The 16009-nt window shown below is 36.1% G+C and overlaps 1 protein-coding gene across 18 annotated transcripts in view; it reads left to right on the top strand.

The window, feature by feature from the left end:
- TENM3 (teneurin transmembrane protein 3) overlaps positions 1-16009 on the top strand; it is a 2352866-nt gene that overhangs the window by 2235612 nt on the left and 101245 nt on the right. For all 18 annotated transcript variants that reach the window (XM_074329882.1, XM_074329881.1, XM_074329880.1 and 15 more), the window contains 5 exons: positions 2868-3078; positions 3506-3607; positions 3801-3995; positions 5105-5305; positions 11931-12116. In XM_074329882.1, coding sequence (XP_074185983.1) covers positions 2868-3078; positions 3506-3607; positions 3801-3995; positions 5105-5305; positions 11931-12116 — 895 coding nt within the window. The remainder of the gene's footprint in view (positions 1-2867; positions 3079-3505; positions 3608-3800; positions 3996-5104; positions 5306-11930; positions 12117-16009) is intronic.

Here is a 16009-nt window from a genome sequence, read left to right as displayed (position 1 = left end):
ATTAATAGTGGACTGTATCATTTAAGTGCATTTGCATGAAGTCTATTTTAGAATGGGAGTTGGAAACCTGGGTTCTAAGCATACACCCCTACCGCTCTTTGACCCTGTGACCTTGAGCATATCACTTAACTTCTCTGCACCTTAGTGTCTGTCTGTAAAATGAAAGAATTGGATCAGATGATCTGTAAAGTCTCTTCCTGCTTTATATTTCCAAGATTTACAGCAAGACTACGCCACTACCAAAAAGTTATTCAAGAACATAGTTAAGTATTCATAGATTCTGAGTTCTCATCATTTTAGTAACTGAATTGAGTTAAGCATCCAGATTAGCCTAACTGTTCAAAAATGAACCACGAAGATTCCTTTATCAAGTATAGGTATTGTCTCATGATCGCTCCCCCAAAGTGGGTAGGCTGAAATTTGCCCTAAAAATTTCATAAGATCCTAAGACTTGCCCCCACAATGAAATCCATGTCTCCACCTTATGAATAGGTACTACAAACCAAACCTCACGTCACTCAAGTTTGCCCATAAGTGATTATTTTACACCCTAAGAACAAAGATTATTAAATATATTAAATTCCATATAATTTGTTTATGTTTTGTAGAGATGGTTTTAGCATTGAGTAGGGAATTTGTCTTTAGGTATTTGAATAACCCTCCTGAAGTCGTGTGAAATGCCCCTACAGAGCAGCCTGCAACTGGGTAGATACTCAGAACTGTCAGCAACTCCCACTTCCACCATCACGCCCATTACTGCACCCTTATTTTATTGTTCATAGTGTGATGCAATGGTGGTTTCTATGATAAAAGTGATAATGATGAGTATGATCTGGAAAGACCAGTTAGAACTCAACATTTCCTCCCTTTCAGTTTTTCATTTATAGTGCTTAATGTTAACGGAGAAAAATATTTATATGCAATGGGACCTTGCATATAAAGAGAAACTCTTTCCTGTCTCTGCTATGCTAATACACATATTTAAATCTGATGAAAAAATGAAAGGTTTGAGATAGAGGCAGCTTTCAAGAGGCACTGAATTAATTTTCCTCTGGTAATTTTGGTATATAATTCCAGTGAAATTTTTTGCAGGTCAAGTAGCCACACCAGTCATTATTTTCATCCTTGTCAAGGTATAAACGCAAAAAATTTTTGAATACCAATTAAGTTATAGATTTTTCATCTATTTCTCACAGTTGAATAATGTTATAATGCAGTTTTACTACACACAAAAATGCTTTTATGTTGAAATAAAAATTTTAATAAGTCAGAAGCTGAATTAGATATTCTAAATTCTGGCCATTAGTAACACCTTGTTTCCCCGAAAATAAGACCTAGCCAGTCAGCTCTAATGCATCTTTTGGAGCAAAAATTAATATAAGACCAAGTATTATATTATATTATATTATATTATATTATATTATATCATACCCGGTCTTATAGTAAAATAAGACTGGATCTTATATTAATTTTTGCTCCAAGAGACGCATTAGAGATGACTGTCTAGCTAGGCCTTATTTCCCAGGAAACATGGCAGTAGAGATCTGTCATCAGTACTGCGGCAACGTATTTAACTGTAATTCCCAGAATCCCAACAATTGATTTTGTTTCAATCTGATTGTATTAAGCGATTCATATAGTAAACTTTTCTTTAAATAGAATCCTGATGAAATTCTATTTAAGGAATCTATCAGAAAGTAGAATATTGACAAGTCACATGCATAGTACTGTAACATTAATGATTAATATATAGTACTGTAGTATACTTATACCATAAGCACGCGCCTTGGGAATAAAATGAAACTGGTAAGAGTCTATAGAAATGGAATCATTCTACTTTTTAAGAAGCTGTTATCTAACAATTTCATTAAAACTATATCGGAAAGTCCTTGTAGTGTCTTCCAAATTCACTCCATCATCTCCAGTTGCAAAATTTTACCCCACTCTTATCAATTGCATTCCGTACTCATAATTATCTTTAAATTTTCCAGTTAAATTCTTCTAGCTACCCAATGTTCATGATTAATCTTGCTGAAGCAAAACTTGAGTGTAATGATGACGGGCATAATAATAATTGGGCATGCTTACTGTTATTACCGTCTCTTCAGAAACCCTCCATTGTTTAATTTTATAGACTTTTGATCAGAGCTGTAAAGGCATCTTGTTATATGTTTTTAATCTAACCCGTAACTAAGTCAAAACCCATGGGTTTGTCCACGGTGTGTGGGATGGTTACATCAGGTTACAGAAAGGGAGAGGATGGTGTGGAGGAAACAGCCCAAGCTTCGAGCAAAGTGCACTTGAGTTCACATCCCAACTCCACTGTTCACTAGGTATCTGACCTCGCCCAAGCTCCTCAAGTTTCAGTTTCCTTCATCTTTAAAGTGTAAATATTAATGCCTTCCCAGAAGGGCTGCTAGGAAGATTAAAAATAATCCTGGCACGGAGTAAGTATTCACTAGTAGTTGTTACTACATGAGTATTAGCTAGGAGGAAAACCTTAAGAGAGTATCTAGTGGTCTAACGAAAACAAGGCTGCTGGGTTTGGAATGTTACAGATTTATATTTGTATCTCCAAACTGCCTAAACTCCTCTAACTTTTAATCAGTCAGAAGAATTAAACAAATTTGGAAATCATATTGCCCTAGAAGAGAAAACATGACCTGTGATGTTTAAATACAACAACACTGCAGTTTTCATCGTCCCTGTAACTGCTAGGCACAGACAAGCTGTCAATCAGAACATTTTTCGAATATTGTATTTACTAGAGCAAAGGAGAAAAGTTTGAAGTACAGAAGAAAAGAGAGAAGCAGCCACAACCGTAAGATTTCTGACTACTAAACCGTTTTACTTGTCCTCATCCTCAGTATGACTTTGTCGAGCTCCTGGATGGCAGCAGGTTGATCGCACGAGAACAGCGGAACCTGCTTGAGTCTGAAAGAGCAGGGCGCCAGGCGCGGTCCGTCAGTCTTCACGAGGCTGGCTTTATCCAGTATTTGGATTCTGGAATCTGGCATCTGGCTTTTTATAATGATGGGAAAAATGCGGAGCAGGTGTCTTTTAATACCATTGTTATAGGTAAGAAAGTTTTCTGAGCATCTTTTTCCAGGCTGCAGCCTAAACACTGTGTTGAACAAAAACTAAATTGTCTTCACCAATTTTGAGTGATTCCTAGGGTATGAAAGCCTGACGTTAACTGTGAGAAATATTTTCAAATTCTTCGTTTATGAATATGTGACAAACCATGAAGCACCGAAAGAAAATATTATTCGGAAATATCTTGGAGGAGAACAGTGCATCATGAAAACCCTTAAAAAACATCTGCATGTGAAATGGCAGCGCTTTGCTTTTCTCTGAATAATCTAGTATAAATGAATCCTTTTTGGTTATGAAGCAAGCCATCCATACTTCTTTCAGCGTGCAGCTAAAATGATCAAAGTGACACAGTGTACCTAGTGTGAGAAGCAGACTATACAAAAGCATTTTTTCTTTCTCTTTTCTTCAGAGTCTGTGGTGGAATGCCCCCGAAATTGCCATGGAAATGGAGAGTGTGTTTCTGGAACTTGCCATTGTTTTCCAGGATTTCTGGGTCCGGATTGTTCAAGAGGTATGCGAGTTAGATTTTTTTTTTCCTTAAGCCAATATAAATAAGCCATGGAAACATGAGTAATTCAGAAAACTACCAAGACAGGAAAGAAAGGGGAAAGCCTGGCATGCTACTTGTTTCAACGATGTCTTTTCTTTCAGAATCTTGATGGAAAATGTGGCTGTTCATTCTTCTGTCGTGTTTTGTTTCACAGCAGCCTGTCCGGTGTTGTGCAGTGGCAATGGGCAGTATTCAAAGGGCCGCTGCCTCTGTTTCAGTGGCTGGAAGGGCACCGAGTGTGATGTGCCGACGACCCAGTGTATTGACCCACAGTGTGGGGGTCGTGGGATTTGCATCATGGGCTCTTGTGCGTGCAACTCAGGATACAAAGGAGAAAATTGTGAAGAAGGTAAACATGTCAATATTTGCAGAAGTCTATTGTTACCTTCTTAAAAAAGAAAACAGATTATCATCGTAATCTATAGTTTGGCAGATGAAATCTTTCTATATGCCTTCTTAGGAAAGTAATTTTGATTTCCATATTTATGGATGCCTTGCTTTATTAACATTTGAACTGATAAAAAGAACAAATACCAAAAGCTCCTTTGCTCTTTTTCAGTAGTGTGAATAATTTTTTTTTTTTTTTTTACTCAGAAAGTAAGCAGACATTTGTGTCTTGAAACCAACAATTGACTGGTCTGGGTTCGTTTGGGTTTTTTTTTTTTTTTAACAGTTTTTCATATTGATGGCAACTTTCAAATCGAGCCTTTTGGCATCTCTAGAAAGATAGAATATTGAACATAATATACTAGTAAAAAAAAGTATAGTATCATGGCTTTGTTCCAAAGTGTATATAATGGTGATAGTGAAGATGCTATACTATGAAGTGCAGTTGAATTGTTTTTTCGAAAAGCAGAAAAGCACCATTTCCGTTCTTCAATCAAATTGATTTTATTGATCTGCACACACAAAGTAACACAATTAAGTCTCTGGAATTAAATTTTCAGGCCATTGACCCTACAAGTGTAAAGTTTTATTGAGTCAAATTGCTAAATTAAATCTCGTCATCTAAAGCACATTAACGTGAATTAAGAAGGATAGAGAGTATGCAACTCATTTATTTCTCCAACAGTTTGAGGGTCCCACATAGCTGTCAGCACTCAATAGTTGAGGGTTAGGTCAGACGATACAATTTTGTTAGAGAGAAGCCAATACTTATTACTCCCTGATTAGGCAGAACTGAGAGCAATAGTCTGAAATCTCAAGTGCATATGTGTGTAATTCATGAAAACTACAGATCCTTGCAAATAAATGTCTCGGTTACCTAAATGGCATGATTCTTAATGCTTTATTGTATGGTGCTCTGCATTTTCAGAAACAAGTTCTTGCAAATGGTAGGTAAATATTTGCGTATCCAAAATGTTTATGTAGTTTACATTGGGATTTAAGTCTTTATTCTGCATGTAGTATGCATATCATCTAGATTTAATGATGAAATTGCTCTGTTCTTTACACTAGCTGACTGTCTAGACCCTGGATGTTCTAATCATGGTGTGTGTATCCACGGGGAATGTCACTGCAATCCAGGATGGGGTGGTAGCAATTGTGAAATACTAAAAACCATGTGTCCAGACCAGTGCTCAGGCCATGGAACGTATCTTCAAGAGAGTGGCTCCTGCACTTGTGACCCTAACTGGACTGGCCCAGACTGCTCAAATGGTGAGGTTCATAAATGCCGTACAATTGAGTGCTTCATAATGTCTAGCTAAAGATTAAGCTCTTGTAATTTGTATTATTAAATGTAATACAGATTTTACTAAAGTGAGTAGAGAAATGAATATTTTTAAAAATGGCATTTGTTGTCTTATCAAAAGGAAAGAAACAGGCTTAGTCAACTTGGCGTTAAAATTTCTTCTTTAATACTATGGTAAAGAAGAATCTTTCATTTGTGTAAAGTACTGTGGCTTCTTAACTGCAAGGCCTGTGTACAGCTTGGGGATTTAAGCACATTGTCTCCTAACAAAGCCTCAATTAAAAATTATTTGACAACATGAGGTTAACCATCAAATAAAGAATATACATACCAGGGGTGCCAAAACAAATGTATACACATGACTGGTGTTCTTTTTTTGTTGTCGGTATACGAATATGTTGAGTATTACTATTTTAATACAGTTTTTTTCCTTTCTTAAAATATGTATCCATTTTTTTGGCACCCTCTGTATTAAGTATTATAATGTATATAATGGTTCAACACTGAGTGTTTAGTTATAATACAGGCATATCTTGGAGATATTGCGGGTTCGGTTTCAGACCACCGCAACCAAGTGAGTATTGCAACAAAGCAAATTGTAATCTTTCTGCTGGTGGATGATCAATTTGTAAAAAAATGCAACATCTGTGAAGCACAATAAAACGAGGTATGCTTATAATATGACTGTGATAGAAATCTCACGTGGTGGTTTTATTCAATCAGGTTGTTATAGAGCACTAACTTGCACAGCGTTGTGATAGGCTCTGTAGGGATAAAAGAATAATGAATCATTCCCGCACTCTAGAAGAATGGGTTTCAAATTTTTTGACCTTGACCTAAATTACCTACAGTCTTTCATACGTTTTTACATTGTGATCTAGTATATATAGTCATACATACACTCACATAACTGAAACAAAAGCTTTACAAAGTGAGATACACTGGAACTTTTTCCAAGTCTATTCTGGTTTTTTTTAATTCTGATTGCAGCCCGTGCATTAGTTTCATGACCCACTCATTAGTGACACAATTTGAAAAAATACTTTTCTAGACTAGAAGATTACAGTGTAATTGGGAAGACAAGATGAACACACATGAAATACCTAGAAACCAATGCATTCCAGTTTAATATTTTATTTAGTGTTAGATTGAATAATATGTTAAATTCAATCAGCATTTAGAGGAGTGATCCTGTCTTGACTCTTACTGAAAGTTTTCCAGGAGACTTTTATTAACATTTCTAGCCTTCCTTTAAAGATTGTACTCAGTGTAGGGATAGGGAGGAATATTTTTTGACACAGGAACAGTATTAGAAAGTACTTGAGAGTAGGGACTCTGAAATCAGATGCTTGGGTTCATGTCCAGTTTCTACTACTCAGCTGTGTAACCTTAGGCAAATTATTACATGCATCAATTTACTCGTCTATAAAATGAATTTAATCATAAGCCATTCTTCACAGAGATACTGTGGGAATTACTTGAATTAATGCATATAAAGGACTTAGTATAATGCTTAGCCCAAAATAAATTCTAAATATAGCTACCACCACCACTACTATTATTAGCAAAGATACAGCAGTGAGAATATCTATCTACGTGGGACAGTGAAGACAAAGTATGAGGAGGTAAAAATGGGGCTGGGCCCAATTATGAGGGACACCGTTTAGAAATGATGGTTTAGATAACGGAGAATTCACTGATAGTAAAGATGTGTGCCTACTACTATGATGAGAATAGTATGTTAGAACTAACATGTAGATTACATGTCGGAGTGTGAACGGTGATACCTTGACAACCGGAAGACAAGTCAGAGAGCTTTCCCAGAAAAGTGAAGTGAGGAGAGCATGAATTCATTTGGAGTTTATAGAAAGGTAAAGGATAGATCTGAGGGACATTTTAAAGGAAAAATAGACAGGACTTGCTAGAAAAAATAAACAGAATATAGAAGTTGGTGAGAAGAGCTGAAAGTCTGAAACAAAGGAGAATGGAGTTAATGTTAATGTCTCTAAATGAGGCAAGAAAGTTGGGAAGGGGTGAGGCTCACCGAGCAGGCAGGATGTCCTGGAGGCAATGGGAAGATAAGTGAGAAATAGAGAAAGTGATGGCTTCTGCTTGGATTCTCAGACTGTCTGAACCCAATTAAATGTTACAAACAAAGAATAGGAAGAACGAGTAGACGAAAAGGAAAAGTGGAGAAAGAGGAGGAGAAACAGAAGAAGAAAGAGAGGAAGGAGGACAAAGCCAAAGGACAGATATTTTTTTGCAGTGTTGGGTAAATAAAGCATTCTACAGAATTTAGGTTTGGTAAAGGAGTCTGACTACGCCTAATCCTACCCAACTGACTGCCCTCTTCTCTGAACCTCTGTTGTTAAATGTCAGGTGGTTAGGAACAGTGATTTTGGGGCTAAACTGCCTGTGTTAGCAATTCACTAGCCATTGTGATGTTGGTCAAATTATATAACTTCTCTGTACCTCTGTTTCTTTATCTGTAAAATGGGGATAATAATATGTAGTACTACCTTATACAATTGCCGTAAGAAGTAAATGAGTTAATAATGTAAAAAGCACTTGAAATAGTGCCTTACACATAGTGAATACTCAGCAAATATTAACCATTAATAGAAGTAGTTGTGATGGTGGTGGTAATAGTTAAATAGTTATGGTAGTAGAATTCTAAAGGATAACTGTAGTTTGTCAAACTTAATTCCTTATCAGTTCAGGGGAGCTTCCACATACAAGTATGGAATGGATAGGAAATTTATGAAATGCAAATTATTTCATCTATTATTATCACCTGATGGTATCAACCTAAATGAAATCTTGCTAGGTAGCTAATAAACATGCTTATTTTCAGAAGAAAAAAGAAAGACTAGTAATTTTTACAAATCATTTTTTCCTGGCATCTTGAGAAACTTGGGTGACATGTCTGCTCCCCTGTGGATCAATAACAGCGTGATAGATTTCTGAGCCCCACTTCTTCACCTACTTCACATTGAATCCTGGAAGCCTAAGCTAAAGATAGTTTTGTAAAGGCTGATTTGTAATATTGAAAAACCTCTGTTGAACCCATAAGTATAAGTGTCCTAGTTGAACAAACAACTTTTGAGTTTTTTCCTTGCTCTCCCTCCCTCTCTCATTTTTTTTCCTTCCTTTCTTCTCTCCTCCCCCCTCCCTTTCTGCCTCTCTCCCTCTCTTCCTGTTCCTCTACCTCCCTCATCTTTTGGCCATACATTTTTGGAGACAGACAAGGTTTATAGTATGTTTCTTAAATCTTCATAGAAATATTAGTTGATTCAGATAACTTGAACAAACCAAAACTCTGGTTAGAAAATCGTTAGACTGCTAGAGCAAATAACACGGGTAAGATAAATACGAGTAAAAACATGAATTGGCGGCTGGGTTGTAGAGGGCCTTGAATATCTCACTAAAGACTTTTAGGAAATCATCACCAACCATTTATCAAGCATGGGTTTATGGCATCATTTTAAATAACACATTAATTTGTTTTATCCTCTGTTTTCAAAAATATATATTGTTATTACAAGAATCAAAATAGGCGTTTAGTTATTTCTGTTGAGTTTTTATTTTATTTACATTTCCAGCTTTTACCCCAAAAAATGGATCCCAAAAAAAAATCCACTTAAAGTTTATAGATATAATTACGTGTATTGTAAAGCTACTTAGTTCAGGTTTCTTATGTCTCTGTCATTAAAATAGGCGTAATAATGCTAGCTGTAAAGTAATAGTTGTTGAAATATTGGCATTCTAATCTGTTTCCCACAATTATCCAAGTAGGAAAGGAATAGCAAAATAGCCCCTTTTTTGTTTCATATAAAGTTATTTAACATTACCTGAATTATTTTATAATGGATAATTTGTAATTTATATTATATAACTTAAAAGGTAATTCAGTCTTCTTCATAAAATGATAGTGCTCTGAATAGCAAAAAAGATATAGATGTTAATCAAAAGATTAAATTGGCTGCCAAAATCACTATCATTATTTTACATATTTATACTAATTTTTTATGCTGATGTAATTATTTTGCTATTGGAAAATCTAGTTATACCTGTATACAAAATGACTTTTTAGAAATAGTGAAGATCTTCATCCTATTCATTTTTTTTAATTAAATTTATTGGAATGACACTGGTTAGTAAAATTACATATGTTTCAAGTGTACAATTGTGTAATACATCATCTATATATCACATTGTGTTCACCACTCAAAATTAATTCTCCTTCCATCACCATGTATTTGGCCCACTTTACCTTCTTGAAAATTTACTACCCCCACCCTCACTTTTACCCTGTGGCAACCACTAAACTAAATTCTTATATATCGTGTTTCCCAGAAAATAAGACCTAGCCAGACCATCAGCTCTGATGCATCTTTTGGAGCAAAAATTGTATATTATAATTTTTATAATCTATAATATAATATCAGATCTTATATTAAATTTTGCTCCAAAATACTCATTAGAGTTGATGGTCCGGCTAGGTCTTATTTTCGGGGAAACACGGTATAGAGAGAGTTGAGTAATGAGTATTATATGCTTTTTTGGAAGAAAGTAAGCACTGAATAAACTTTGCTATTAGCTGCAAAAAAAAGTTACTTAAAATTATTAGTAAAGATCTCAAATACTCACATACATTTTATGAAAATATCTGGATTTATATGCTTCAAATTTATCTGCATGTTGCACAGTTCTCATTTAAAGTTTACACAAACGTTAATTTACATCTGTGACTAAAAGTTTACCAGCAGTATAATGCTGAATTTCTAATTAACTGAACTTTAAAGCAATGCACCAGCTACCTCTCCTGTTGTTGTGGAAATGACCTTCAGATATCTAAATTCAATAAGAGTAGATTTTACACCTGAAGAAACATTTGGTTAAGATGCTAAAAGAAAAAAAATGAATTCTTTCCATCAGAAAGTTTATAGGTTTGAAAGCAACAGGATTTCCCTCTATCTTCATCAGCAGTTTGTCCATTAATTAGCCCTTCAATTCCACTTCAATTAAATTAACTCTAATTAATAAGTTCATTACAAAGATCGACGCACCTTGCTCAAAGCTAGTGTGCTCAACGCTGATAAACACCTTCACCCTAATGAAAAATTGATTAGCTTGAATAAAAAGGGTACCTCAGAAAGAAATCTCTGTTCTGGAGCAGAGTTGATATTCTATTCCTCTGAAGTTAATCACACCATCTTATATCTCTTAATCAAAAATTTAATTCAAACGAGATAGAAAATGTGGCATGAAAAACACACACCACTCTCTTCCAGTTAATAGTCCTGCCTGTTGTTTATAAAAAATGTTATAACTCTCATAGTGCCTTGATAGGGTGTTTAAAATTCTGCAGCACTGTGAGACAGAGAATTATGGTGTCTAAGAAATGCTATTTGGGCAATGAATAGGGAAAATAGGAACATGTGACTACATAAACAGTTACTATTTTTTAATTTAAAAATAACTCTGTAGTCCATTTTCTGTGTGTTAGAAATGACCTCAGGGTTTTAATGTTAGGCATTTGTATTGCAAGAAAACCAAAACTAAACAATAGTCTTACAATCTTAGGAAAAGGAGATAGTTAATTTTATTTAACTTTATATGTACAGCGTAAAAAATAAAATAACCTTCAAAGTTCTTTCTCTCTCTGCCTCTCTCTCTCTCAAGTGAACCTAGTTAAATAAAGCTTTTAAGAAAAAAAAAAAAACAATTACTGCTGACACCTGAATTCTTTTTAAAGACCTAACCTTTTGTTATACCTTTTGAAGTCCTGTAATCACGTGTGCTCCTTTCCGTAATTCTAGTAATTGAATAAAACCTTGTTTTTCAAATGACAGTGTCAGTAATTATATGATTAAACTGGTTTTCCACTAAGGTTTTGCTGAGCAACTTGTATCTGTCAACAAGACAAATTTACTGAATAGAAAAAACACAATTTCTTTTAACCACCATGTACGTGTTTCAGAAGCAAGCTAATGTATATAATAGATCCCTTTTAAAGAAAGTTTCTGAATATTTTAAAAATTGAAACTGTAGGATTATAAATAATCCCTTTTCAATTATTGCTTTATGGGTGAAACCCAACTCCTCTTAGATGTCTTAGGCACTGAAATATTGCATTATTTTATATTAATTTGATGCAGGGTGTGTATGTGTGCATGTGCTCTTGGCTGCCCAGAGATACTCTCAGATACACATGTGTGTGTGTGTGTGTGTGTATATATTTTCCTCTCATTATGAATCATGTGTTCTGTTTTGTTAGTAACCAGTGTGTGTATGTGTATACACACGTACATATAATATAGGAAATTATAACAAAATTGTCACACGTATTTTATGCACAATTATGACAGCATATAAAAGTAAATGGAAAAAAAGTAAACTTCCACCATTTATATTCCTAGTAGTCAGTGCTGAGATGTATTTAGTGTATGAATACTTATGATTGATTTTCAGTGATTGGGTTTTTCACCTTCACTAATCTGAGTTTCACATGTAACAGTGCTTATTAATTTCCCTTCTCACTCCCCACCACTCTTCTCTCCTTTTCCACTTTCTCTTTTTTCAATATAGAAATATGTTCCGTGGACTGTGGCTCACATGGTGTTTGCATGGGGGGAACTTGTCGCTGTGAAGAAGGCTGGACGGGCCCAGCATGTAACCAGAGAGCCTGCCACCCTCGCTGTGCTGAACACGGGACCTGCAAGGACGGCAAGTGTGAATGCAGCCAGGGATGGAATGGAGAGCACTGTACTATCGGTAGGCGACCGGCCCTTCTGTATCCATCCTCCCAACACAATAAAAGAGCTCAAAGTGTTTGCTATTTTTCTACTTGGAAAAGCTGATTTCTTGTCATTAATTTTAACTCATCTTTCTTAAGCAGGAATTACTTTTTAAGTAAGGTTATTTTACAATGGCAATTTAGTTATTTTTAGAACCACTGTAATAAGTCCAAGATACAAGAGCTTTTTATTCATTTCTTTTTTGTGATGGCCACAAAAACTCATGCACATGAAGATGATTTCATTTCTTGCTTCTATAGAAGCTTTAATTGAGTATTGCTTTTTAGTATTTCATAGTGCCATTGCATAACAGCAATATTTTTTACTTAAAAAAAGAAGAGTCCAAAATGTGGCCTTCTGGCCTCTATAGATTCCAGAATCATACCTCTTTGCACTTGTCGATATGGTTGGGTCTCTAAAAAAGATGCTTAACTTTTGATGACTTTATTTTGTAGTACCACAAGCAATAAAGTAGAATAAAATGCACAAGCCTAGCTATGCTGAAACAAATTTATATGCCTAGCAATTCTTAAAATATGATGTTCATGAATGTCTGTAGGTTACATAAAACAATCAAATAGGTGTTTAAGAACGAAGTGTTAGTACATAAGTGGTATTTAGCATGGATACAGAAGTATCCAGAACATATATAGTACCATATTTTCAAGGTATTCAGTGCCTTTGCTTTTATCATTTGTGTCACTAAAAGTAAAACATTTAATTAAAATACAACAAAAGTAAGTACAGTTGACTCTTGAACAACACAGATTTGAACTGTGCAGGTAACTTATATGTGGATTTTTTTCAATAAATACCTGTCCTCTTCAATCTGTGGTGTATATTGCTCTATGCCTTTTATACAGGGGACTTGAACATCCACAGATTTTGCTATCTGTGGAGGGTCCTGGAGCCAATCCTCCGAGGATACCGAGGAGCAACTAAAGTTTTGAGGGAATCTGTATGTGCAGATTTTCAGTTGTGCAGAAATCAGTACCCCTAAGACATGCATTGTTCAAGGGTCAACTGTAATAAATTTCTACCTCTCTGCAGTGAAAGTGTACCATATTCATTATACATGGCACAGTCCTACAAAAATTTCATAAGTTGAGGTATGACGTTTCTCCACCTTGTTTGCTTGTAGTGTAAAATGAGATACAGGTGTTCGGGGGAGTCTCAATACCTTAAAAGTTTGCTTCTTGCAATGCATCTGCATTGCGTACTTCACTTTTTTTGCTTACAGGAGTTGGTTCGCCAGGAATTTTATCCTGGGAAAATTGAGATGACGTACATCTTGTAAATTGTCACAATTGTATCTTTACAAAATTTCTTTCTAATCTTACTGACATTCCTGATATTTGTTTCAAGGATTCCACTACCGTGCCTCCTGATGACCCACTAGAAGGGTTCACAGGGCTCGGGGTCATTGTGCCCACGGCTGTAGTAGGAGTCAGGAAGGGGAAAGACCCATCAGGTGGTGTCTGGAGAAACCCACATACAGGCTTCCTATCTTCTTTCTCTCCCACCAGGAAAGGTCACATGGAGTTTGCTCCTTTCTCTAGCAGTGAAATGCGTCAACATGTGTACAGTGTTTCTGCCCCGGGAAGCCCATTGGAGACTCGGGGTTAAAGGTTTTTATTGGAACTACTCAAAGAGGTAGCCTCTGTCAGCCACAACCACCAAAATCCCCCGCTCTCAGAAGAAAAGCAGGTATTTGGTGCCTCAGGTGGGCAACATAACCTTATCTGTGTAGGGGACATCCAACTTGCCAGATGTCAGCGAAGGGCCAGCCCTGCAAACTCCTAAAGATGTTAACTGTAAAGGTGTGAAACATACTTAGGGTCTCACTTATTGAATGTGAACTTACTGCCTACACCTGGAGAAATGCGTGGTGCTTGTGAGGTCAAGTACAAGGGCACAGAGTCACAGCACTTGCAGAGCGCTCGTCCCCACCATCCCGATAGGGATCCCCCACACACACACTTTTCTCTCTAAGAGAGGCTTCCTAGGGCAATGGCTGCCTGTTGTGCATGCGAAATACATTAAAGCAGAAAAAAGTTGACAACCACAATTTGTGTATCTTTCTGTGGACATACAGAAAACAGTGTAATACCCCTGTGACCAAACAGCTGCATGACCAAATCCCAGAATGCCCATATACCAGAGGAGGGCAGGAAAAATGTGGCTCTGATCATGCTCCCTCACGTTTTATGACCCTACCATCCCCATATTCAGTCAGAAGAAGTGAATTGATTCCAGCTGGAGGGAAAATTGGCTACATGTATCCTAGGAAGTACAACAAACACATGGATATAGAGCTTGGAAAACCAGGAAGTATACTATAAAATTATCCATGGGCAGATTTAACTTGCCAACTCACAGTTACTAAACAAATCATTCTATTGTCCTCACTGACCTTGGCAATATTACAAAGTTAGTTTCTCACCGTTGAGAGTTTCTGGAACAACTTTTCCGTTGTCTGACAACAAACAGGATTTTTGTCATAATGTAACATATCTTGCTGTGGTTGTTAACAATTCCATTTCTGTTGTTTCATTTTATTTTGTTGTTTTTGTACTGCATATGATTAACAATGTGGAAATAAAGGACCTGCTTTATTTAGAAATAAATCCTGGAAGTGAGCCTTTTAAAAGATGTAGAGAACCGTTAAATCATTGTTTTGCTCTTGTACACTATTAGTGCTGTTCTTCCAAATTTTGGCATGCAAAGATCCCATTGCTTTTCCTGTGTCTACTTACTACCTGTGTATGTAACATATGTCCACAGTGATGCCTCAGGGCCCTTTTAACAGAGGCCTTTGTGAGCCACTGATTAAACAACCCAGGAAACTGGAATATGTTTTCTCATTCAGGATAGTTACTGTGCGTGCGTTTCCCCTCAGTTTCAGCACTTAGGCATCTGGCTGAAAGAAGCTGCCACTTTATGAAGGAATACTCATAAATCAGCAAGTTTTTTTTTTCTTTTTGCATATTATGTGCCATTTCATTGAATACAAACAGGGAGGTTAATTGAAAGAGAGATGGAGGAGAAATTAAACAGTTAGAAGCAAACAGAAGTTCCCAATAGAAAACAAAGAATATTCTTCATTAGTCATCTTACTGTCTTCATAACTGTTCATGCTTGCATAAAACCATAGGCATTGTGGTAGTAAAATAGGTTATGAATTTAGAGTATTCGATGAACATCCTACCCTATCTACCTGAAAAGATTTCATCCTGATATTAGTGTGTTCATATTTTCCTCTCCTTATGAATCACGTGTCCCAAGTTCTTCCTCTTTCCTGGGTTAGACTTTGACTAGTATTTCATTTTTAGATAGAAAATACAGGGAAATCTACTTTTAACAATATTATGATTAAAATAAATATGTCTCCCTTCCTCCCCAAAAAACCATTTATGATGGTTGGACCCTTTCAGGAAGAGAAATTATATGATTGACCCCACATCAAATAAGGACCAGCAATTATTACTAACATATTTTAATAGTACTAGCACTAGCTTAAACAGTTCTGTATATTGTGAGAGTTGACGTGGATCAAGGTCAAATATGCAAACTAGATGATACTTGTCTTGGCCTAATTCCGTAACTTCACCATTAATGAATTTAACTGTAACTAGAATCTAAAATCATGTAAAGGCAACTTGGTTGGTTTGTCTCTTCTTGCTTAGGAAGAGAGGGGAAAACTGCTGATTGGCCTGTGGCTGGAGCTGATTGTCTGTAGAAGCGACGCAAATATCATGCCAGCCTCTGCTGAACAGATGTTTGTAGGCAGAATCCATAGCTTTAAGTTCAATGCTAACTGAACATCCTGGGCAATGATAAATCCTAAGTACCAAATTTGGAATATTACTA

This window comes from Rhinolophus sinicus, linkage group LG04, assembly GCF_036562045.2.
Source record: "Rhinolophus sinicus isolate RSC01 linkage group LG04, ASM3656204v1, whole genome shotgun sequence".
Lineage (NCBI taxonomy): Eukaryota > Metazoa > Chordata > Mammalia > Chiroptera > Rhinolophidae > Rhinolophus > Rhinolophus sinicus.
The sequence above is the reverse complement of the archived record's forward strand: the minus strand, read 5'-3'. Positions and strand labels throughout refer to the sequence as shown.